A 25,358-nucleotide genomic window follows, 5' to 3' on the forward strand; every position below is an offset into this window, starting at 1 on the left:
ACATCTTTCCCCTACACAATATACACAAAAGCTAAGGCACTGGTGTCGTACTTCTGGTTTACCGGAACAGGGTTCAACTCCCTGCAGTGCCCTGCTCAATGTGTTGTATTTAACGGAAAAATTGAGTGTTGCGGAGGATGAGAAACATTACCAAATTTCGGAATGTTGCGGAGGATGAGAAACATTAGCAAATTGCGGAAATTGCGGAAATGGAAATTGCGGAAATTCCGGAAATTGTGAAATTGCGTAAATTGCGGAAATGGTAATTGCGGAAATTGCGGAAATTGCGGAAATGGTAATTGCAGAAATTGCGGAATTGCGGAAACGAGGCAAACTTTTTTTTTCAAAATTTCAAAAAACATGGGCTATAACCCATCGTTTTTTTCATTTTTTCATTTTTTTCAAATCCTCAAAAATGATGAAAAACAGCATGCTACAGTACCCTAACCCTATAACCCTTGATCGTAGGAGATAGTAATGTATGACTCTACAGATCGAGTGCTATCCAGTCATAAAGGGCGACCGTACCTGATTGATTGATTGATTGATTGATTTATTAACAGTTTGCAGAATTATATTTCAAGTACAACAACTGTGAGTGGACGACACCATAAAGCATTACAATAGGGCCCACCAATTTCAATTCATCGAAACTTATAGAGACGTACGAATATACACAACTATATAGTCAAAACAGGAAATCAAGGAGGAAAAAGGGAAAAGAAACATAGTGAGCAGGGGAAAAAGGGTAGGCCTACCTAAACAAATACACACACACACACACGCACGCACGCACACACACACACACACACACACACACACACACACACACACACACACACACACACACACACACACACACACACACACACACACACACACACACACACCTATATATAGGCCTATATATTTTTTATAATACAAATTAGTGCTGCACAATTAATCGGAAAAAATCTAGATTCAGACACAATATGCAATCTCGTTTTGTGAAGAATCGTGCTCAGCACTATAGCGCCCTAGTTGGCTGTGTGTCCAGTTCATTTTAAAGTTTTTTTTTTTTTGTTTGTTTTTTAAATGAATATTTTCAGGGAAAATCTTTGAATCGTGTGAGAAATCGTGATCTCAATTCTTGTGGAGGAAAATCGGAGATTTACATTTGAGCAAGAATCGTGCAGCACTAATACAAATACATTTCGAGTAGTAGTGTGTAGGCCTACTATTGATAAGTATACCGGTAACTGCAGTCAGAGACTAAGTTGAAGCCCCTGTGCCACGGGCATTAAAGAGTTACAAAAAGAAAAAAAAGAAAAGACAACTAGGGGGAGGGAGTCTTGACAGCAAACCAGCCGAGGGGCGTATAAAATCACTTCGGGAGCGCACAACAGGACCAGCATGTGTGCCTCTGTAAACCGTGCTTTGCTTTGGTACTACTATTTGGTTCATTCAGCAATCAGCAGCAGCACTTCATTTGAGACTCATGCAAGTAATCTGCAGCCGAATGGATGCACATCGCTTCTGAAGAGCACAGAACTCCTTTAAGTAGCCCTAGAGGGGACGATATTTTTGGTTTTGGCTGTGGACACTTTTTGTTCGAAAGGTATATAACTTCTTTCAAACCATCCTTTTTTTGCAGCGTTTTTCTTTTTCTTCTTTTCGGATTGGTGTCCATTTCTCACGTTGCGCACAATTATTCATTATGTGGACAAGTCAAAGAATGTGCACCGCGGTTGAGATGGAGGGACAGAACAGTGATTTGTCAGCCTAGAGGAGAATGTGGCGGGGGGATACTACGGTGGTCTCTTGAGAGTGGAAATCGACGGGGGCGCAACAAGAGATAGCCTATACAGTGCGTTCTGCCCTGTGCGCTCGAAGCGCTGTAAACCAATGCATACATTTTTTAAATGGGCAGATCTTCCTAGAATCTCGCTGATATGCTTTTAATGTATAGCCTACGTTTAAGCCTAACCTAACCTTTTGAGAGGATATATTTCAAGAGGGGGTAAAAGAAAAACATAAGATAAAATTAGCATTATACAGCCGTCGAGGATCTGGGCTTTCATCTCTGTATCGTGCTGGCAGTAACTTTGTGAACTGATTTGAAGGTGGTTACTTTTGTTTTGACCGATCGTTTCCAAAAGAGTGAACTTTTGGGGGAGAGAGAGATCGTGCCGACAGACCGCGCTGAAGGGGCCGCTGGACCTCGACCGAACCACTGCCCCCGGCCGGCCACCACCACAGTTCCCCTCCGTCCCAGCAGTGTGTTGTTCGATCCCCCCCCTATTCCCTTCACATTGTAATTCTGGTTCCCGAAGTGGCTCCGAAGTGGTGTTGCGGCTCCTCGTCCCCGGCGGATCCGGAGATCGGAGTCTCTGCGGCGGGAGGAGGCGGCGGCGTCGGGGCTCCCATCAGTGCCGCCACCGCGCACTGTCCAAAGAGCGGGCGCGTTAAGAGGATGGTTCGACTGGCCGCAGAACTCTTGCTACTACTGGGACTCCTGCTGCTAACTTTGCACATAACGGTATTGCGGAGCAGTCCACTGCCGCAAGGAAATGTCACTTTGAGCCTGGAGCAGGACACTTTACTGACTGAGGTGAGTTGATCTATTCTAAACCAAACCAATAACCATACTGCAACTGCACCACTTCTTCAGTCTACACCAAATCACTTCACAAGTTCTGTGAGTTTTTAGATCTGTAAATGTTTCCCCCCCAGAATATGGATGCTGGGGTTCGAAGTGGCTAGAGAATTATATTTTCTTATGATCTTATGCTTCTGAAGATAAATATACGAAAGAAACGCTTGCCAGCTGATATAAAAGGGTCTTGTTGTGAGCAGCCTAAATGGTCACAGATGGTTTTGATAAGATGCTCATATAAGCCTGTGGCTGCAGCAGCAGGTAATATAAAGCCTCCTTTCCCCGATGGTGCTTTTGGAGACTTTCGAGAAGAAGAAGGATGCTGTCTGTCTCTCTATATAGGTTGTCCCCTGAGAATGGCAGTCAGTCAGTGGAGAGAAATGGAAGATGAGGCAGGGTCAGGGGGTCGAGTCCCCCTACACACACCCCTCCATTGTTGGAGGTTAAATGCTAGCTGCAGGCACTTCTCTGTCATCATGGACTCATCACTGTCATCGTCCCAGCGCTCGGTTGATGAGACAAGGGGGGGTACCTCCAGGGGTTAAGATCTGAACCCCCGGCCGTAACCACGCCCTCCACACACACACACACACACGCACACGCACACGCACACACACACACACACACACACACACACACACACACACACACACACACACACACACACACACACACACACACACACACACACACACAGTCACACACGCACACGCACGCACACACACACACACACACACACACACACACACACACACACACACACACACACACACACACACACACACACACACACACACACACGGCCCTATACATGACTTATCTTAGTTGCGACTAGTGCGATGTCTGTTCTTGCATATAATGCACCTTGGTTGAAATGACCTCGGACACAGTGGAAACAAAGATGAAGATTGAGTCTATAAGCAGGTTAAATGATTTGAGAATGAAAGCGAGGTGGCTCGAATGAAAAAAAATAACAGACTGTCATATAGCAAAGATTCACAAGGGTCATGTGATATGTGTTGAAGTTGGTGTATATGACGACATCTGATCCTACTAGTGTAGAAAAGTAAATCAAGCTGCATCTTTAGAAAGAACACAGATGCTGAAACCTTTGTGTGTGTGTGTGTGTGTGTGTGTGTGTGTGTGTGTGTGTGTGTTGTGTGTGTTGTGTGTGCAGTGTGTGTGTGTGTGTGTGTGTGTGTGTGTGTGTGTGTGTGTGTGTGTGTGTACGGCTCTCCTTGAAAGTCTGGTTGGCAACTGTTTTTTTGGGGTGAGAACACCACAAAGCCAGGCCGTCACTTGTTAGCATGACGCTGCCTCAGACAGGTTTAATAGTTTAACTGCCCTTTTTAACATCAGAGCAAAGCATGCCTCCAAATCCTGACCCAAGGGTTAAGACGGGTTCAGGATCAACAGGCTTCAGCAGAAGGTGTTAAGCATCCTTCGGCTCCGTTTTGATGTATTTTTAGTGTGCCACTGAAATACCACGGCCACTCACGGACCACTGTGCATGCGTGAGCTAATGATACATGGCGTTCATACCTACTGGGCAGGCTTGGCGTGGCTCTTCCCCTATTAAATGGTTTAATTGGGATGCTGGGACATGATTGGAAATGTTGGGAATGGGAATGTCCGCTCACCGACCGAGTATACAGCAGAGCACGGTTTAGTGCCGTCATCATCACCACCACCGCAGGTGGACCTGAGAGTATGCAGTGGCGAGCACCACGTTCCCATTGGATGTCGTGACAGTGGCGAGCACTACGTTCCCATTGGATGTCGTGGCATGCGAGGCGAGGAGGGGGAACTATCCCAGGAATTCGCTAAGCATTTGTCACATGGCCAGAATGTTAGATAGAAGCAGGATCACGTGGGAGATCTTCCCAAGGAATCCTAGTATACAGTATCACCCTAACCGCGGCAGGGCGGCAGTGGTTCAGCGGTGGAGTGGCCGGTATAGAACAGCCGGATGGGAACTGCAAAGGGTCCCAGTTCGTTCCCGGTCTCCGCCCAGAGTTGGTGTCGAAGTGTCCTTGAGCAAAATGCTGAAGACCCGAATTGCTCCTGATGTGGAGGTTGCGGCCTTGCATGGTTTCCTCCGGGCATGAATGTGTGTGTGAATGGGTGAATGTAATGCACAATCTAAGCGTTTCTGGGGTTTTTTGCCCACGCTACAAGTTGAAGCCAGTAGCCACGCACTAGCGTCATTTCCATCCACCAGCTGTTTAAAAACCCCCGAAGGGACGCACGCCTGGAATAGGTGCTTTCTTGACGCTATACTGCCTGATCATACCCTCTGGATAAAGTGTTAGAAATGCACCATTTACCAATAACCCACCCCACCCCACCCCACTGACACTACACGTTAATAAGTGACCTTTATGAGTACATTTGGTTCCATGTTTACACTCCCACCCAAAACTCCACATCTCCCACGTCTCCCAATGAAGCCTGAATTGTTTTGTGCTCATGAATGGACTGCTCTGCACAGTCCATTCCAGTGAGGCCATGCTTCACTGGTCCACTACTGAAGACCATGATGTCACCTTTTGCCAGGGCTTGTCACGGCCCAGGGGGCATATTGTCATCTCAAGGTGTCATATTTAAAGTGCCATTCACCGAGAGACACACAAATGACAGAATGCGGCTGCATGCACCTGCAGAAAGAGAGAGAGCGATCATAGACTTAGCAATATTAACACTGATTCACAGAGGCTGCTTATCTTTAAGGGTGAGTTATACTTAATAAGCCTCACAATGAGTCACAGACAATGTGTTATAGATATAGATCGACTACCGTATTGTCATTTTTCAATGTGTGACACGTCACGCAACAATGGATATGCATCGTGTTGTTCATGGAAATACAGTAGAGTGGAGTTTCATCAATAAGTCTAGTTTCCACAGCAAACTAGCAACTAACTAGCTACTGTCTTTGTTCGCATAATGATGCCTCCGTTGTTGTCCCGTCCGCTGTGTGTGTGACAGAGCAAAATGAGCACGCATGCACCACACACACAGTATGTGGCGTGCCACGCAGGGGGAAGGATGCTTTTCTCTTTCACCTAAAAGTGTAAGAGTTGAAAAGCATCTGACACAATGTCCACTGCCTTCATTTCCTGCCAGTCTCCCTGGGGGGAAGCCCCCCAGCCCCCCCCCAGTGGCTCCCAATTGAAAATGGAGTCATGCTCCTTTAAGCAGGCCCTCACAAAGTGTAAAAGGGGGGACGGACGCGGGAATACCAGGACGTGCAGTGAGATGTGATGGGGTTGGGGTTCGGGGGGGGGGGGGGCTGCTTCATTCATGGCTTTTTCAGGGTAGGGGGGACATCCTGGGAGGCCCCAGATGAACTGAGGGAATGGCGTGTCACTTTTGATCTTCAAATTAGAGCACGTCCTATTGGTTGTGGAAGAGCTCTGATGAGCAGTATTATAACATAAGCCCTGGCCTGAAGTAGCCTGCCATTAAAAGGAAAAACCACAGAGCTTTTGTTTTTTAAAGACGCTGTTCCCACAGTACCTGCACTCATTACTGACTCCCATTTACAGTCCCACCCCTTAATAAAACATTCACTGACCGTGGTCAGTCAGGGCTCCATACTTGGTGCACTCCCGTCTACGGCATATCTCTTTGCCGAACATAGCCGATCTACAAGATCAACAAGCTATTCTATTTCTGGCAGAATGCTCATTCCCAGACTACAGGGATGCTAGGGCTCATGTGGTTGATGAATTTTGTATCACGCGTGTGATTTTTGTTTTTCATTAAACAATCAAAATTTCTTCCATTTCCCTTTTGTCTTCCGAGTGTTTACTGTGCTTTGTTTAATGATTTTATCTTTATCACATCCCTAAACTGATAGGACTTCTGTAGGCCAAAGGAATATCCTTTGGCCTACAGCAGTGGTATTCCTAGGGAATGTGTTGTAAGCCATTTGACATACTTTGGCAAACATAAGCAGTCATCTAGGAACTCATGGAAGGTGATGCAACAGCAATAGATATTATCATTTTAATGAGTTTCAACTGCCTACAGAAAGAAAAGAGCATACTTAGGAGGCAGAACAGTACGCAAGAAAGGCCACAAGCCAGATTCGTACGTACGTACGCACGCACACACGCACACACACACACACACACACACACACACACACACACACACACACACACACACACACACACACACACACACACACACACACACACACACACACACACACACACACACACACACACACACACACACACACCATAATAGTGGTAATGGCTGACAGTTAAGTACATTTCTCAAACCAACCAACTTATTGGTAACTTCACAGAAACTGTCCAAGGTGCTGAAATGACTATAAACCTATATTGTCCTGTATATTAATATTTCCAGTGGTAGGCTTTGTCATGAGATCATCATGTGGACATTTAGTTACTCAGCAGAGCACATCTACTAATGAATCACACTTATTGTCATAGAAGTGACGGTAGCTCTAGCACAATTGATGGAGATTGAAGTTTATCTTTAGGACAACACACTGTCAACACACAGCTTTGCCAGTCAGTTAAAATGATCAAATTGTCAGTAGACTACTGTAATTCCCTGAGCACTAATAGCAATATTCAAAACCGTTTGGATGAAGTAAATGGCAAGCATTTTGAGATTAGCATAAGCATTTGCAAGTATCCCTTTGTGATATTGCATAAAGACAGAGGTAAAACACTCATCTTGTGTAGGTACGGTTATGGCCAGGCACTAGAGTGAATTCAATTGGCATTGTGTGAACGTTATGCTTTCCTGGCGAAACATCTCGCAGCTGACAGATGTACTGTATGTAGATCAGAGGAGGCACATGGTAGAGAACATGCTCCTCTGGCCAACAGCTGCAACAGGGACTGAAGTACAAATGAATGGCCTGTTTTTTAATGGAACCAGAAAATGGAAACTGCTATGCCCTATAATCTAGAGCCAAATTCCAATGCCCAAAATCTCGGCCACTCACTCAACTCACACTCGGTCACTCCAGCATGGCAGTGTTACGGGGAAATTAGTGACCTGCCGAGATATGTGACCATCTTGTTGACTTCACATAACTTACATGGAGGTCTAAATACGTGGCCTAAATACCGCTCGGTTGAACTCTGCTAATAAACAAACCACAATCATTTATGTTCGGACACTGACATTATGTGATTGTCACATATTTCAGCAGGTCACCAATTTCACAGTAACACGCTGGAGTGGCCGAGTGTGAGTGAGCAAGTGGCCGAGATTTGGGGTATTGGAATTCAGCTTAGCCCACAGCCCTCCTTTGACCAGATTCACTCTTTCCCGGAGCATTCTACCCAATGGTTTTGAGGTTATAATTCTGTGAGGGTAGGGTTAAAAGGTTAGGGTTAGGCATAGTGTTTGTGTCTTTGTGAGGTTAGGGTCAGGGTTAAGGTTCAGGCATAGTTGTTGTGAGGTTAAGGTTAGGCCAGCTCAGTGGCCTTGTGGTTAGGGTGTCCGCCCTGGGACTGGGAGGTCGTGGTTCGATCCCGGGCCGGGTCATACCAAAGACTCTGAAAGATGGGACCCAGTGCCTCCCTGCTTGGCACCCAGCATCAAGGGTTGGATTGGGGGTAAGTCCCTGCGACATACTAGCATCATGTCCAGGGGGTGTACTTGTACATCAAGCTGCCTCACGCTACAGAAACAGGAGATAGGCTCCTGCCCTATGGGCCTCATGGCTCGGCAAGGCTAAGGTAGTCCCCCTTTGATGAGTAGATAATTTTTACCATATCATCATGAGCATTACTGAGGACCAATTATATGAAGATAGGTTGAAAATGGGTAAAGTCGTCCTTTAAGGCAGTGGTTCCAAAAGTGGGGTCCGGGGACCCCTAGGTCCTTGAGAGAGTTCCAGGGGGTCCCCAGCTAAATGATAATTAGGAACCAAATGGACCCTTATGGGTCTGTAACTCAGAGACCCCTAACGGGTCCATTTGTTTCCATTTGTACACTCAGAGTTGGCAGCGGGGGCAGTGTCTTCAGTGAACAGGGTTTGATGAGGGCCCAGGTTTGGCCGAGCCTTAAGTTTCGGGCCTGTTGAGAACTCTAGTTTTCGCCAGCTGCCGGGTGCGGCTGAACTACGGGTGGGTAAGGATCAACATATGGAATGTCAGAACAGGTCAGCTCCATATATGGAGATGGAGGTGTGATGTCACAAGGTGTGACCATATATGGAGGCGTGATGTCACGAGGCGTTACCATATATGGAAGTGTGGCGTGACACACGGAAATTCAGTAAATGTGACCTACAGTCGCAATAAATATAAAAAGTTGGGAAATGACTATAGTCTGGTTTCTTCTGGCAACCACACTAATGATTATTATGCTTAGTTGCTTACGTATGAAATGACCTAGGCGTAACATTGAAATGGCAAAATCACACCTGTGTGAAGTGAGGGGCGCTCTTATCATCATACATCATCAATCATGCATCACATTCCGTGCTCAACCAATCAAATCATCACAAATGTCATTCCGGCCAATCACAAGTTGCGTCTTCACTTTTCTGTCCTCCTCTTTGACTTCGATGTTTGTGTTTACACGGACACGGAAAGCTGGGCATAGGAGGGGATAGCGCCCCTCAAAAAAACAAACTAGAATGGACCCTTGTGGAACACCACACGTGAGCTGGGCTGAAGAAGAGTTATTACCAACAACAACAACAACAGAAAATGGTCCGTTGCTAGGGTTTAAGTGGTTCAAATTGCTAAGTGATGTATTTTAGCCTGTAGCACTTGCTGTAGCACTTGCCATAGCCTCGATAACCTTACAGGCCTATGCATATATACTAGGCTCAACTTATGTAACTTAGATAGCATTTTATGTAGACATAGCACTCTATAGTTAGTGTATACACAACGTAGTTTCATTATATGCAGTAGATATTCCACTGTTAGCTTATGTATGATTCATGATTTTTACATTTTATGTATTTGATGTAATTACCATGTTTTTTTGTTCTTGCTTACTGTAAATCGATCTGGATTTACAGTAAGAAATCTAAATTGTAATTCTTTGAATGAGAGCTGGGGTGGTGGAGGGATTATGTTTAGGGAAAAGCCTTGCCTGATCACACTTTAGTCACAGCTGATGAGCGACTTCAGAAGGCTGGGGACTGGAGGGTTGACTTATCACATGGACACCTCAAAGCCCAAGAGCCATGTTTCACATGGCTGATGTTCACATGATTTACACAGGGAGGCTAGTGCTTCAACCCAAAAACTATGCTTTTGGGCTGAAATGACCGAGTCCCAGTGTTCCATATCCTGTTTATCTCGGAGCCATAATTTGTTGGTCTCGGTCAATAACAGAACATTCTTTGTGGTAATAATTGGAATCTTAATTCCCTGAATGTTTAAATCACTCTCTCTCTCTCTCTCTCTCTCTCTCTCTCTCTCTCTCTCTCTCTCTCTCTCTCTCTCTCTCTCACTGATTTTATGATTTTGTTTATCTTATGAGGTGTACAGCATTCTTATTTTATTTGGGTGCACTCAAAAATGTTGAACTCATTTATTGTAACCTTTGGTCACGATTAGGCACAATTATAGATATATAATTATCTAGTTATATGGCCACTAAAAAGATCAATTCATATTTCAAGTTTTGAGGTATCGCATAATAAATGTATAAGCCACAATGAAAGGGATATGCAGTCGGTTTGTGCCTGTCTGTATTTTTTAAGATTTGTTTTTCTGCCTTCATTGATAGTATCAAGTGAAGACGGACAGGAAAGAGGGAGAGAGACATGCAGCAAAAGGTCGTCATGAACGTGACTAAAACTAAATGAAAACTATTCAAGAGACCATGACTAAAGCTAAAGCTGTAAAAAACAACACTGCCCAGAGCGCACCGTGGCCGTGTGTTGTCTGTGTGTGGGTGGGTGGGGGTCTTTTAACTTCCACCACAACGTGACTGAGCTGACACTTTTTGTCTGTGATATGGCCACCACAACGGTACTGCAGTGCTGCCTGCCATATTCTCAGTTCTCTCTGCCCCGGCCACAAAAACACTGGGGGGAGAAAGAAATGGGAGATGGAGTTTAAAAAAAAAAGCAAAAACAAGGCGCAAGATTGATGGCTGTCTTTGATCTTATTTTCTGCCACCCCAGAATGGATGATTGCCGGCTACTTATAGCTGTCTGTCCAATTGCGGAGTAATTGCTCCTTCTGTGCATATGTGACAGGGGACATATGCCTCCTCAGCCGTCCTTTTGGGACGTATTTACAACCCCTCGTCAGACGACGGGAGTGTTTTTCTGTCTACCAGAAGGGAGAAGCAATTATTTTGCAATGTTTGCTCAGGTTTCTGTCTATATAGCCCCGGCCATGGACATGGACACGGAACCGTCAGGCTGACATAGTTATTTTCTAACAACCAGTGCAAAGAATCATAACATGCTATATATATATGTCCACTACATAATACTATGGTAAAGAATCATAAGATGCTATATATATATGTCCACTACATAATACTATGGTAAAGAAGTCGAATTTTCTGTTGGTTAAAAATGGAGCAAAAACATTTTAAAAAGCTATGTGACATAGGTCCTGAGTATAGGCCTTCCTTTAGTGGTTTTATGGTTTGGAGGAAGCAGACAGCAGCAAATGTCTGTTGTTTGTCCTGCGTTTACATTGGCCGTAGGTGTTTCAGTGCCTCTGTCTTGCTGTGTTTGGGACATTTGACAATTAAGACTGTCCACATAGGATGTAATATGAAGAAGAAGAAGGTCATTGACACATGAGTGAACCCCATGCCAGCATGAGATGTCGGTCTAATGTTGCTGAGCTGGTAGATCAACTTTGGATCTTGAGGGACTATGAGACCTAGCAGATCATGTCTGTGCGTGCGTCTGTCTGTCTGTCCGTGTGTCTGTCCCGCTATCCAAATATGGAGTGTGTTGCATCAGCAATCACTCAGCTCCATATATGGGCACAAAAGGGGCCAGGTCCACTCAGCTCCATATATGGGCACAAAAGGGGCCAGGTCCACATATACAGTAACAAAAGGAGCCAGTGATTTGTTTGTTGTGGACCTGGCCCCTTTTGTGCCCATATATGGAGCTGAGTGCGTTCGCTTCCCGCGTTCGCGTGTCTTACTCGTATTAAGTAACTATGTACCGAATTCTGTGAGAAGGAGATCTTTATATCAGAAATATTGTTATCCGTGATGGGGAAACTGGAATAACTTAAACTTTGTTGTCACAGCACAGGTTTACAAAATTACAGGTGGATAAAAAGGGGGGTAAAATTATTACTTGTAGTATTATTTGCAGTTCAGGAAAGGGGAAAATAAAAGAGATAGGAAGAAAACCACCTTTACACAAACTGACCTTTATTCAATTGCTCTTTCAGTTTGGTTGTGCTTTGCATAAGGATGTCTGAGTTATCCCACAATCATAAACGCACTTCCCTAAAAAAACAGCCATTAGTTTCTGCAAATGTTTGATCTTTCAAAACAGTGGTTTTCAACCCTTTTCATATCAAGGCTAATTATTTATTCAGCATATTTAGCCATGGACCAAAATTCGATGACATTTAGCCTCTAAATAATAACCAAAGAATACTTTGTTATTGTTGGATAACAATTTGGCAACATCTTGGTACCAAGATGTAATGTACTGCAGATGTTTAACAATAATTTAGCTCTTGAGGGCTTACAGGTCCATTTGGTTCCATTCTACACTCTCCAAGAGTTAACAATCTGTAAGGGGTCCATTTGGTTATCAACTTTTCCATCATTTAGCTTGGGACCACCTGGAAGTTTGGAACCCTCTCAAGGACCACTGCTTTAAAACCCGCTGCTTTAAAATAACGAAATAATGCAATTAATAACATAACCCCATCATGTCCTTCTTTTCTGCCTATTTACAGAACAATATCAATGTAAAAAGCAGCTCGTCTGCCCAGCTGGCCCCTGAGGACCGGAGGTCAGGTCCAGAGCACCGGTCAGCAGCCCAGCGGCCCAGCGGTACCCTGCCTTGGAGCCAGGGTGCTGCTGCAGGGGGCAGCCTGCAGCCCGGCGGTACCCTGCCTTGGGGCCAGGGTGCTGCTGCAGGGGGCAGCCTGCAGCGGGACGGGCCCGGGGCCTTTCTACTGGACCTGCACAACTTCCCTGACTTCTCCAAAGCTGACATCAATGGACAGAATCCAAACATACAGGTAACCAGTTTCGCGCGCATGTGTGTGTGTGTGTGTGTGTGTTGTGTGTGCGTCCATGCACGCTAGGGATCAGTGGTGGAAAGTAACTAACTACCGGTAAGTACATTTACTTAAGTACAATTTTGAGGTATTTGTACTTTACTTTTCAGTATTTCCAATTTCCAATACTGTGGATGTGCGCGCATGTGTGCACCTGCATGTGTGTGTGTGTGTGTGTGTGTGTGTGTGTGTGTGTGTGTGTGTGTGTGTGTGTCTCCACCTCTCTGCGAGACATGGCTACTCAAGCACATAGGACAGGAAGAGCAAACAGGAAGGGTCAGAATAGCTTGGTGCACATCGCTACCCCCTTTCTCTCCCTCCCTTCCTCCCTGGGCTCCCTCCTTCCCTCTCTCTCTATCTCTCTCTCTCTCTCTCTCCATCCCCCTTCACACTCTCTCCGACTCTGAGCGAGTGCAGCTCAAGATAGACGCTGAGGTCAAATCTCACGTCCATCATAATGACAGCTGAAAGGCAGACACTAACCACCAATGCCTCACTGCTAACCAAATGTGCAGGGAGGGCTGACTGCAGCTTATGTAAATGTGTGGCGAGGCCCTTTGCCCCGTAAGTCCCCTTAGTGTGCAGATGGCGGAGCAACCGCTGCCATGTTTAACCCATTTAGGACGTGAACGCGCTTAACCACTTTAACCATTCTTTTTAAACTTTAGCTGTTGAAAAATAGCAGATCTACAAGCTCGTAACGCGGCACCGAGTGCCGCGTTACGAGCGTATAGATCTGCTAAAAAAAATTAAGTCGTGAAAATGGGGCACAAATCTTTGAATATCTATTCTTTCACAGTGATTTTTTTTTAATATATTTTAGTTTTGGGGCGCCCCTGATATTTTCAGATGGGGGTCGGCCGGCCACTTTAACTTTTGGGGTCCTTCACATGAAATAGTTTGAGACTGACATATCAAGACATTTAGAAGACGTGTAGAATCTGGCCTCAGTCCTAAATGGGTTAAATCATTCCCACTGTTTAATCCGGCGAGGGGGTCTCCTCCTTTTCCCATTTCTGAGAGCATCGCACTGCTAAACCCGAGCACGGACAAAGTGAATTAACATCTCAAGATGTGGGAAGAGAGAGCAGGGCAAGCAATTGAGCAAGAGAGTGAGGGTCTGGGTAGAGGGTGGTGGTGGTGGTGGGGGTGGAGGGTGGAGGGGACCTCTTTGATCCTGGGATTCATCTGGCTTTCATGGTCTGGAGGAGGCTGAGCAGCCCTTTGAACTCACTGTTTAGGTGGAGAGAGCCAGGGAGTAGGTGGGAGGGTGGCTGTGCACCAGAGTGGAGGTCTCCCCCCCCCCCCCCCACCTCATCTGTGAGGCACATGTGTTAGGACATGGAGGGGGGGGGGGGGGGTATTGGCAACAGAGGGGATCAGAAAGTGTCACCCACCCCCTCTAGGCTTGTCCCCTTGTAGTCGAATAATCAATGAATTGGTCGGTTTGGTCTTAAGTCAACCGCGCACACGCACGCACGCACACACACACACATGCCCAGAAGAATTTCTCTCCAAATTATTGTCACGTGCGTCTCAAGACAAGTATAGGACCCAAAATGCTGAACAGACAGGCAGGAGCAGAGAAGGTCGAATTCAAGTATTTATTATACTGAAAACACTAGGTGAACAGAACACCATAACAAACATCTATACTCAAGCAGGGAAGATAGGGATTAGGGAACATAAGGAACTGAGGGTTTAAGTAGACTCAGGGATAACAATACACAGGTGAACAGAACTAACAATCAACACAGGGATTGGCTGGGAGACTTAACAGGACACAGGAGGAGAAAACTAGTAATCACAGGGGAGGTGCGACAAGACAGGCAAACAACTAGACAAAATAGGAAACACTATAGGACAGCACTACATAATAAAAGTATACAGTACAGTTCATGACAATTATACTGTATAGAAGCCTCTCTTCTCCTGCGTTAACCATGGATTGGATTTCTCTCTCGTGTGTTCCTTCCTGAACCTATAGGTGACTATCGAGGTGGTGGACGGCTTGGAGGGCTCTGAGCCAGAGAAGGGCCTCCACAAGGAGAACAAACCCAACTGGGCTGCTACCAACTGGAGGAACTGGTGGCCGAACACCTCCTCTGCCTCTTCGGCCTCCTCCTCCTCTGCGTCGGCCTCCACGCCCCATCGGACACAGGAGGACCAGGACCAGGACCAGGCCTTCGGGACCAAGTCCGAGGACAGCAACTTCCTCCGTCCCCTGGGAGACTGGGACAGGAGAGGAGGCACGGGAGGAGGCAGCAGCAAGGCTCAGGCAGAGTATGGTGAGTGTGTGTTACCCGAGTACTGTATTTGTGCCTGTTTGTGTTTGAGTGCTGAAAATAGTCGATCTACAAGCTCACAACGCGTCGCACTGCGACGCATTGTTAGCTTGTAGATCGGCTATTTTCAGCATGCAACCAATTGTAAAAAGACTTTTTACGTATACCTGATCTCTTGTGCACTAGTCCCTTCCTAACATTTTTGTCTAGTTTTTATTTGTTGATGAAATTGGGAATATATTTAGTCTTAGTTTTAGTCACCATAGCTTAGTTTTCCATTTCGTTTTCGTCAGTGAAAAAAGGTAGTCGACGGACATTTTTCGTCATAGTATTGAATCAAAAAGTTACAGATGGTGGCCGTTCGTAACTTATTTTTTCCACCGGAAATGAGTGTACACTGAGTGAGCAAGTCATATACTATTTACTCGGGATCCAGGGGCTCTCATTTGAACGCCGGTGGACACAGCATTGCCACAGACGGGGCATAGTTTGATGTGGAATCTGTAATTTGCAGATTTGCTGATTCAAGCTGTCACCATAATAAGTACAGTCATTCCAGCCCGGGCCTCTGGGAGCCCTTGATTGAAGCCTTTAACACTCTTTTATGAGACGGATTCCTCTGCGGTGCGGCCCTGGCTATGTGACACAGTTTAAACGCCTCCCCGACATCAAAGTCCCACAGCCGGAACGGGGCCAGGAGAGCAGCGATGGAGGCTGCCGTACTCATTCTCACAAGCCTCTCCAGAGAGGAACCCCGCAGATAAATCTGCTACGGAAGAATTCACATTCATTCTCGTTTACAGTATCCCATCCTCTCCGTGTTGCAGCATGCCCAAACCAACATGGTTGAACAGGAATGCATGGGCAATTTCATCGACTCCGCTTATGGCTGCTAGGAATGAGCTTTCGTCAACTGCTTCTTGTCAATGTCAAACCATTGACCACGTTTAGTGCATTTGGCTTATCAACTACGGTGAACTCCGGCTCGTCTAGGTTCCACGCCACGCCAGTGGACCAGAACATATTTTATCCTTGTTTTTTCTCATGGTTTGAAACGTTATAATAGTCAGAAATACAGGCTGGGCGGTGTTGGACTGTCAATCAAACATGTTGCGTTCGCTCAATTGCGTCTGTGTGCGACACGTTTAGCTAACAGCAAGTTGCTCCTTGTCTTGCTATGCTTGGATGAGTTGCCAACAGCTCTTTGGCCATAATACTGTACATGCAGAGAGGGTTGAAGAGGTGGAGCTAGATCACAATCTGGCCTCGCATTCATCTAAAATGCTCATAATGAGGGGCAGATGTTGGTGCGTGTGTGTATGCGTGCGTGTCAACTTGTGGACATTTATTCTGCTCATTATTAATGGGGTCAATTGCTTTCAAGATTTGAAGGGGGATCGGAAGCCTGGATTGATCACACTGTAGCTGCTTCCATGCATATACATCCATTACAGTGATCTGCCCAACGGTAATTAGAGTTAAAGAGGATTTCTTACCTTCAGGTCCCGTTTTTATTAAGTATATGAACAACAGATAGACCTCTGACCTACTGTTGGCAGTGTGCCATTATCTCAGAGCAGGTTCTGTACAAATCTGTAGCAGTGGATAGAATTTCAGTCTCGCAGTTGTAATCTGCCAAATGCTCCCTGATCAATTTAGCCCCTCTAGAAAGGGCATGATCACAATAGGTCAGTCAGATGGGTTCACTGGCTCTAGTCTAGAGGACACTGGTGGGGCTTTTAGATTCATAAGGTGCATTCTCTCACTCGTTGGAAGAGCACTCTGGACAATGATGTTCACTTGCTATACAATAACGTGTCGATGTCGATCGGCTAGTTGAACTTAAAATCTTTTAAAAATGGTAAAAAAAAAGGAAAAAAAGGCCATCCCTATTTTGGGTATGACAATATAGGGGAAACTTTTATTATTATTATTTGTCCTATATACGCCACTCAGGCGGACTGTTGTAGAGGAGAGCGTCTCTCATTCTTCATGGGTTCTCTCTCTCTCCTTCAGATTACATCGATGGGGAAGGGGATTGGAGTAACTGGTCTGCATGCAGTGTGAGCTGTGGGAATGGAAACCAGAAGAGAACCAGGTCCTGTGGCTACGCCTGCACTGCCACAGAGTCACGCACTTGTGACATGCCCAACTGTCCAGGTAAATGGAACATATACTGTACACACTTCCCATTCTGGGCAGAGAACCCCTTTTGGTGTTTTAAGCATTATGTTATACTTTAACTATTGAAAAATAGCAGATCTACAAGCTCATAGCGCGGCACCGAGTGCCGCGCTACGAGCTTGAAAGTGTTAAAATGTTAAAATGGCCACACCCCCCAGTTTAAGTATGCCTGGTTTGCCTGGTGGGTGGTGATGGGTGGTGATCCACCCAAATGAAGGGATGATATTGTGATGTCACTATAGCACTGTCATTTTAATTGGGCCTTTTGACCTGGGCCTCGATTGGGCCTTTTGAGAAACCAAAAATACACAGGGAAGACATATTTCAATATTATAACCACACCTGGGTGTCTATTAGAGTAATATAGACACAGAAAAAGTAAAAAAGATATCACGGCAATCCATCTTTAAATAATTCCATCTGTCAGAGTTTTCGGGAGAGTGCATACATATTTGGGCCAGCAAGTACGGTACTTTCCAGAACAGCGGAATCCCTGAACATTAGAAAACATGTTGCTTCAGAGGACATAATATCCACAACAGATTTACCAATACCAACATTCTAGTTAATAGACCATAACCGTTTAGTTAGAAACCAGTCGAGTGTAGAGTCCTTGTCTAACGTTAGCTTCCAAAGGTTTCCAGCCTGCGTTGCTACGACCCGTGAATTTGTTTTGTCACTTTGCTACTCAAGTGACAAAACAAATTCACACAACGTAGCGAAGCGAGCTGAAAACCAGGCTATTGTTCCACGCTAGCTGCTGCAACATGTTTCGCATTGAGGTGATGCCGGAGGCTTGACGTGCTGCGGTGACAACTGAAGCTAATTCTTTATTCTATTGCATAATTTGTACACAACAGTGCTTTAATCCACGCTATCGAATAGCTTTTAAAATCAAAATTTCCCTTCCATGGGGACAAGCAAAGCGATCTCAGCGTCTTCTTCATACATTCGTATGGCCTTGTGGTTAGAGTGTCCGCCCTGAAACTGGGAGGTCGGGGTTCCATCCCCGGCCGGGTCATACCAAAGACTAAAAATGGGACCCAATGCCTCCCTGCTTGGCACTCTGAAAGGGTTTGGATGGTTGGATTGGGGGGGGGGGTCATGATTCCCGAGCGCAGCATGGCTGCAGCTCACCGCTCCTTGGCTGCGTCTCACCGCTCCAAGAGATGGGTCAAATGCGGAGAACAAATTTCACTGCGTTAACATGTGACACATCGTACGACTTTGACTTTGTATTGGGTGCACCACTGCTACTCTTGGGTTTGTTGCTGTCTGTCGTCACTCAATGCACGTTGGTTTCTGGTTTGGTGAATCGGTCCGCCTGAAACTTGTCCAGTGAGGAACGTTCCGGCGGTGAAAACATGAACGCGATTAAAATGCATATTTTCTTTAGCAAAATAAAGCGTTAAAGTCCCGGCATAGTATAGTATAGCACTGATCTGGCAATACATTACATTGAACTACACGTTTCAACATGTGGTGCGTCTTCGACTCGACTCTGAGGAAGACACACCGCGTGTCTAAACGTTTGTCTTTTGTGTTGCCTGATATGTGTAAAAAGAAAAATCGCTAGTATCGTCACACTACGTTACTAAAGTCACAATAACAATATTGAGGTATTTCATTTTGTGCATATTGGCCAGACCCAGTTGTAAGTACCTACAGTATTATGTAGTACCAGCGTCTCAAACGAAATCTTTTGCTGGACCAATCATCACTCTCCATCCTTCCACAGGGATTGAAGATGCCTTCAGGACAGCAGCCACTGAAGTGAGCCTGCTGGCTGGAACAGACGAGTTTAACGCCACAGAGCTCTTTGGTGTCGGTAAGAACCCTCTCATCATCACTCCACTCCTGCTGGGGTCGACCACTCGGGACTATCGGTCATTCAGGCAAGACGGCCTCGCGCTGTCCAGTATGGACCGTCGATCTGGCATACGTGTAATAAGACCGGCTTTGCTTAACTAGACACAACGTTCGTTGTTCATTGAGCGTAGTAACCTTGCATGGGGATGATGGGAAACACAGCAGAACACGAAGCAACTTTACAGGCTTCCCTAGTTTGGGCATGTCATTATGAGCAGATATTTTCAACACTGTTCACAATATTCCAACACAAACTGCAGATATATACAGTAAGCTTGGAAATATTTCAAACATTTTTACGATAATACGAGAAAGTATAAAATTGGCCTTAAGTGGTTAAGAGCGCATTCGGTCTGTCTGTCTGTCTGTCTGTCTGTCTGTCTGTCTGTCTGTCTGTCTGTCTGTCTGTCTCTCCTTCTGTGTTTCTGTCTATCTCTCCCTGTCTGTTCCCAATCAGCTCAGATGTCAACCAGCACGGAAAAACACCCCATACAGTACATACACCTTCAGTCACACCACTCATCTTCCTATTTTCATCTTCTAACGCTAGACGAGAAGGGGGGGGGGTTATGCGGGAGTTATGGCGTTTTGACGCTCTGCATGCCCTTAATGTCTTCCAGACACCGACAGCTGCGAGCGCTGGATGAACTGCAAGAGCGAGTTCCTGAAGAAGTACATGACCAAGGTGACCAACGACCTGCCGGGCTGCCCGTGCCAGTACCCCACCGAGGTGGCGTACAGCACGGCTGACGTGCACGACCCCGCCGCGCGCCGCCCCTTCCGCTGGAAGGACGCCAGCGGGCCCAAGGAGCGGCTGGAGATCTACAAGCCCACGGCGCGCTACTGCATCCGCTCCATGCTGACGCTGGAGTCCACCACGCTGGCGGCGCAGCACTGCTGCTACGACGAGGCCATGCGGCTGGTGACACGCGGCAAGGGTGCCGGCACGCCCAACCTCATCAGCACAGAGTTCTCGGCCGACCTGCACTACAAGGTGGACGTGCTGCCCTGGATCGTCTGCAAGGGCGACTGGAGCCGCTACAACCAGGCCAGGCCGCCCAACAACGGGCGCAAGTGCCCGGACAATCCCCAGGACGAAGACTATTACAAGCAGTTCGAGGAGGCCAGGGAGTTCTAACTTATAAGCCCGCTCCTCGGCTCTAAAAAGAGGGGAAGGGGAGAAACGCAAAAAATGAAAATAAATACATAAAAAAAAAGAAAAAATCGCCTATGCTTCACGAATCGGTGCTGAAACCATTGGCTCTTATTATAGTTCAGTTTCAGGTCCAGTGACAGTAGGATGAACCTTTTGGGCTCTGGCTGAAAACATACCCAAGCAATGGAACTCCCCCAAAACAGAGCCACATCCTTCCCTTATTGGACCCAAGGACCAGAGACAAAGTATAGTTTTTGTTTTTCCACTAAAATACGCCTCTTAAATGATGAGTAAAATCAACGATGATTTTTTTTTGCAAATAGGTAATTATTAGTCAATGATAATTCTTTCTATGTTGGTTACTAAAAGGGAGAACTTGCTAAAAGGGAAAAGTAACTGTGTGTAATGTTCTGTGTAGATCGTCCCCGCTTCTGTAGATCGTTAATGTCTGGTGAATTTTGAGAGGCCAGAGATAATGGGTGGAACAATAAGAACCACCATGTTTTTAGAATGGTTGTAATGTGGGCCCCAAGGAAATAAGAAATGCATGGGGGGGGGGGGAGCGGGTGGGGGAGTAGACATGGATCCCATCCATAGCCTGCAGAGGAATGGGAACGAATTCTACCCCATATTTGTTCTACCCCATTTTTTTTACCCCATGTTGGTTTGGTTAATTGTAATAATCGGGTCCTCATGTATGCTTGTATGTTTATTTAGCATGCACATTTTTTTTTAAATTCTTTTAGTTTTTCATGAATAATTTACGACCATGCTCTTTGTCCTTGATGCGTCAATCTTTTTAGTGTAAAAAAAAAGAACTCTTGCGTTATTTTTGTAAAGTATTTATTAAGTTGTAGCTGTGTCCCCGCGTTGGGTGTCCATGAGTGTGGTTTCCAATTTACTTTAGCCTGCTTTATACTTTTTGTGCACTGGTGTCCTGCTCACACAATAGTTGATCCAGCCCGATCTCACCCAAACACAGTAGTACGGACATAGTATAGTCCGTACATAGTATATATGGAATTGCCAGTCCGTGCTATTTCACCGTGTTTGTGTGAGATCGGGTTTGACATTATTTATGATTCTGTGCTATTGGGTCACAACTCGGACGGGGCCGAGTCGGCTCTACCGAACATCGCAACGTTCGACGCGGCAACTTGTGCGCTTTAGCTCGCTCTGCGGTCTCTCTCGTGGCTCAAGTTCAGTAGAGACGGCGCTCCTCCGTCAAAATGTATGGGGGAGGATTTCAGACTAATATGTACGGATTTTGGGGTTTTCCTAGGCGTGTATGTACGGAAATGCCAATCCATGCTTTTTCACCGGGTTGGCTGAATATTGTATGTAGATGTGCCATTTCCGGCGCAGGACACCATTGTACGACGCAGTATAAACCAGGCTTCATGGCTCAATCAATGCTCAATGCTAACTTGAGATAACCTGTCAAATTTACTGCCATAGCTGTGAGGAGCCGCCTTATCTCAAGTTAGAATTAAAGAGCCGTAGAATATAAAAGAATGTGTGAATACAGTTGTATGGAAAGATTCTGGAGATATAAATGTTTAAATAAAAAAGAAATTCTAATTGTGTCCGCTGGAGAAAGAAAAATCACAGACTTTGATTTACGAGGTCGTATTATGTTAATCTCGCAGAAAGATCACCGCGATAACAATTCTAACTCTCTTATGTGGATATTAGCAAGCTTAGTGGAATATTGCCAGTGGACCCGGAGAAGGATCAGCTGCTATTAAATTACCCTCCCTGCTGTCAGAGAAAACAGAGAAAATTCATCCAGGGAGAGAGATAGAGGAGGAAGGGGAGGGTGGGGGGGCTTCCAATTAAACTCACCCAACAACTTAAGCCAGTGCACAAGACTTCCATTAGTTCCATCCAGTATGGCAGTAAGGCCCAGTCTTTTGATGGGATTGTGATATTCCTTGGGAGAGGGTGAGTGAGGAGGGTACGGTTCCCTTGAATGTGACTCAAATTCTTTGTCTTTGGCATGCATCCTCACATTCCTGGGTAATTTCTCAGTGTGTGTGTACACATGCGCCCACACACACACACACACACACACACACACAGGGACGCAGAATGCCGCCTCCTTTTCGATAGCGGGGGACCTCTGACCATTCCCTCTCCGCTGAGTGCAGCGTAGTCATTGTGACACAGAGAAAGCCATTCATGGCGGTGCCCTCATTCCCTGCAGCGTGGCTCAGCTGGCCCTGGTGCTGCTGCTGCTGGGTCTGTCTTTATAGCAGCATGCAGGCCTCGGCATGCAACGTTCCGCTGCTGCAAAGCCTCCAGGCACTCCTTTGCAACCTCCGAGCTGCTTGTACTATTCATACAAAACATTCCTCGCTATACACGCATCCTTCACTGTATCTTGGCCCGCTTTTTCTTCTTTTTTTAATCCGCCGCTGAATACATTTGTCAGCTATACTCGCCGCCCGCCGGCCTCAGATGCGTGCTTTATAATCATGGGGTCTTCAACAGCTAGGGGGCTCAGGAATGTCCACTAATAGGTCAGTGTCATGGTCAGCACAGTATCATCATCATCAAGTATATCAGTATTATCATACATCATGTCACTATGAAGCTATAGAACACAATCTTATACAGTATGTAGTGGTGGTCCCTCCCTGCTTCATCTGTCTCAGCTACTAGCCAAGTCAGCGGTTCCCAAACCTTTTCTGGCCATGCTCCCCCTGTTACCTCCTGAGTCCTGACCTAGCTGACGCACCGCCCACACATGGAAATATGAATTGCATAAGCTATATATAGAGACATACTGTACATTTCCTATTTATCCACATGTATTTCAAATAAAACCATAGCACCACCATTAGCCTTTTCATGTCGCGCACCCCCCTAGAAGGCACTCGCGCACCACAGTTTGGGAACCCCTGAGCTAAGGGGTCCATGAAGACCCCTGGCCCTGTCTTTATGTCATTCATTGATTCATTCTTTCTTTCATCATAAGCGACACATTTCATTCCATGAAATTATAGTACATCGGTCTACTGTTGATTTATTTATTGTAATATTAAGAGTTTAAAAAAGAAAAAATCACTTTCACCCTGCATGGCGTACCATATTTTAGCCATGGAATTACAGGCAAGCTATCTTCACAAATGTGGGAATAATAGGCCATAAGTGGTTGGTTATTATAAGCTGCTGTCTGGTCTGTCTCCGGCAGCACCCTCAGTAAAAGTGCAATGCGGGAGAAAGATTATAGTAACCAGCGAAGATCCTTCTCTAAACACTGTTTTCTGCTGAACAGGCCATGAAGATCAAAGGAAACGTGCTTGTTTTTTATTTTCAAACATCAGGCTCAAGTGGTGCTGTAACACGTACACCCTTCCTGCTCCTCTTCCTTCTCCTTTCCAGTGTTGATTTTGACAGCAAAGTTTGATTTTGCTTTTAGTCAGAGTCTCTTGAAGAGTTTATTTAGTTTTAGTCACATTTTAGTCACCTGGAATAGTGTTAGTCTAGTTGTAGTCGACTAAATAGCATAACATTTTCATTGACTAAATCTACAGTTGATTTAGAAGACTAAAATGAATTTTGGCGGGCCTTGATGCCGTTGTAATGACTGATTTTACACTTGCGTTGCAAGCTTGTAGATCTGCTATTTTCAGCAAGCAACTAAGTGTAAAATGACTTGTGTCTTTTACTTATACTGGATCTCTTGTCCACTATAGTCCCTCCCTAACATTTTAGTCTAGCTTTTATTTGTTGACGAAATTGTCATTTAGTCTTAGTTTCGTTTAGTTTTCGTCAACAAAATCAACACTGCCTGGCTGGCACCTCCTTTCCAGACAGGCTGCATGTGTGTGTCTTGGTGAGCCGGCAATTACACATACAACCTTCGCCGTTTTCATCCCTCGGATGTTGTTGTTTCCCCCTCCCCTCCCCCCCCGCCCTCTCACCACTTTGTACTTCCTGCGTCCACCGAATAAGACATGCAGGCAGGTGTGTTTATTCCCTAAACACACTACAAATAGATGTTCCGTCCACCGTTGGCAGGCAGGCGTATCACAGTATGTCTAAAACAAGGTAGTATAGCCTTGAGGATTTGGAACTACGTCGTGGGCGAATAAATTATGTGAGAAGCTACTGTGTCATCAAGGTGGGAATTACAACTCCCAGTAGCAGAGAGGCAGGGTGTGTGTGTGTATGGGGGGGGGGGGAACTCAACCTCAAATATATTGCCATGGTGGTTAGCACTGTTGTCTCCCAGCAAGAAGGTGCTGGGGCGTGTGTGGAGATATCGTACATCTTTATTCCCGGGCCGGTTTCCTTGCTGGGCAGCCTGTGTGACGTCATGTCATGTGGGGCGGCGGTGGCTCAGGGGTAGAGTGGCTGGATGGTAACCGCAAGGTTGCCAGTTCGAACTCGGGCTCCCCCAGAGTTGGTGTCGAAGTGCCCTTGAGCAAGACACTGCACCGCTAATTGCTCCTGATGTGCTGGTTGGCACCTTGCATGGTTTGCGCCGCCATCGGTGTATGAATGTGTGTGTGACTGGGTGCACAATCTCTGTAAAGTGCCTTGGTTAAAGGCGCTATATAATTGCACCATTTACCATGTGGGTCAATCAATAGGAATAGGAAGACAGAGAGACGTGGTGTGGGCCAATACATCATCATGGAGTATAATAGGGAGATACTCTAGCCCTCACTGTTTCTTTAGGAACAGTATTTTCTAGTTATTATTATTATAAAGTGCCATACTGTCATAGTAAATCAGAATAGATATAAATAAAGTGTATTCACAGGTGTTATTTCTATAGCTCATGTTCCACCAAACCACTAGTTTTCATTTTTAGATTAGTAACAATTAGGTCCATTTGTCTCATGCAATACAAAGAGTCTATAATTCTGTAAAGGGTTAGAACAGGAAGCTGTCATAATGCTTTTCAGGCCGAAAGGGTATTTCACCATTTGCAATAAGTGTTCACGGGAAATGTGTTGAGCCTCATATAGCCCTGGTGT

General features: G+C 45.7%; 1 protein-coding gene across 1 annotated transcript; it reads left to right on the forward strand.

Moving 5' to 3' along the window:
• The first annotated feature begins 1,383 nt into the window (after positions 1 to 1,383).
• ism1 (isthmin 1) lies at positions 1,384 to 21,948 on the forward strand. Its single transcript, XM_080782310.1, has 6 exons — positions 1,384 to 2,590; positions 12,547 to 12,834; positions 14,861 to 15,161; positions 17,175 to 17,318; positions 19,081 to 19,170; positions 19,832 to 21,948. The coding sequence occupies exons 1-6, from the start codon at positions 2,453 to 2,455 to the stop codon at positions 20,347 to 20,349; spliced, it is 1,479 nt and encodes a 492-aa protein (XP_080638436.1). The 5' UTR covers positions 1,384 to 2,452; the 3' UTR covers positions 20,350 to 21,948.
• The last annotated feature ends 3,410 nt before the right edge of the window (positions 21,949 to 25,358 follow it).

This window comes from Protomyctophum bolini, assembly GCF_963924005.1.
Source record: "Protomyctophum bolini genome assembly, chromosome: 14".
NCBI lineage: Eukaryota > Metazoa > Chordata > Actinopteri > Myctophiformes > Myctophidae > Protomyctophum > Protomyctophum bolini.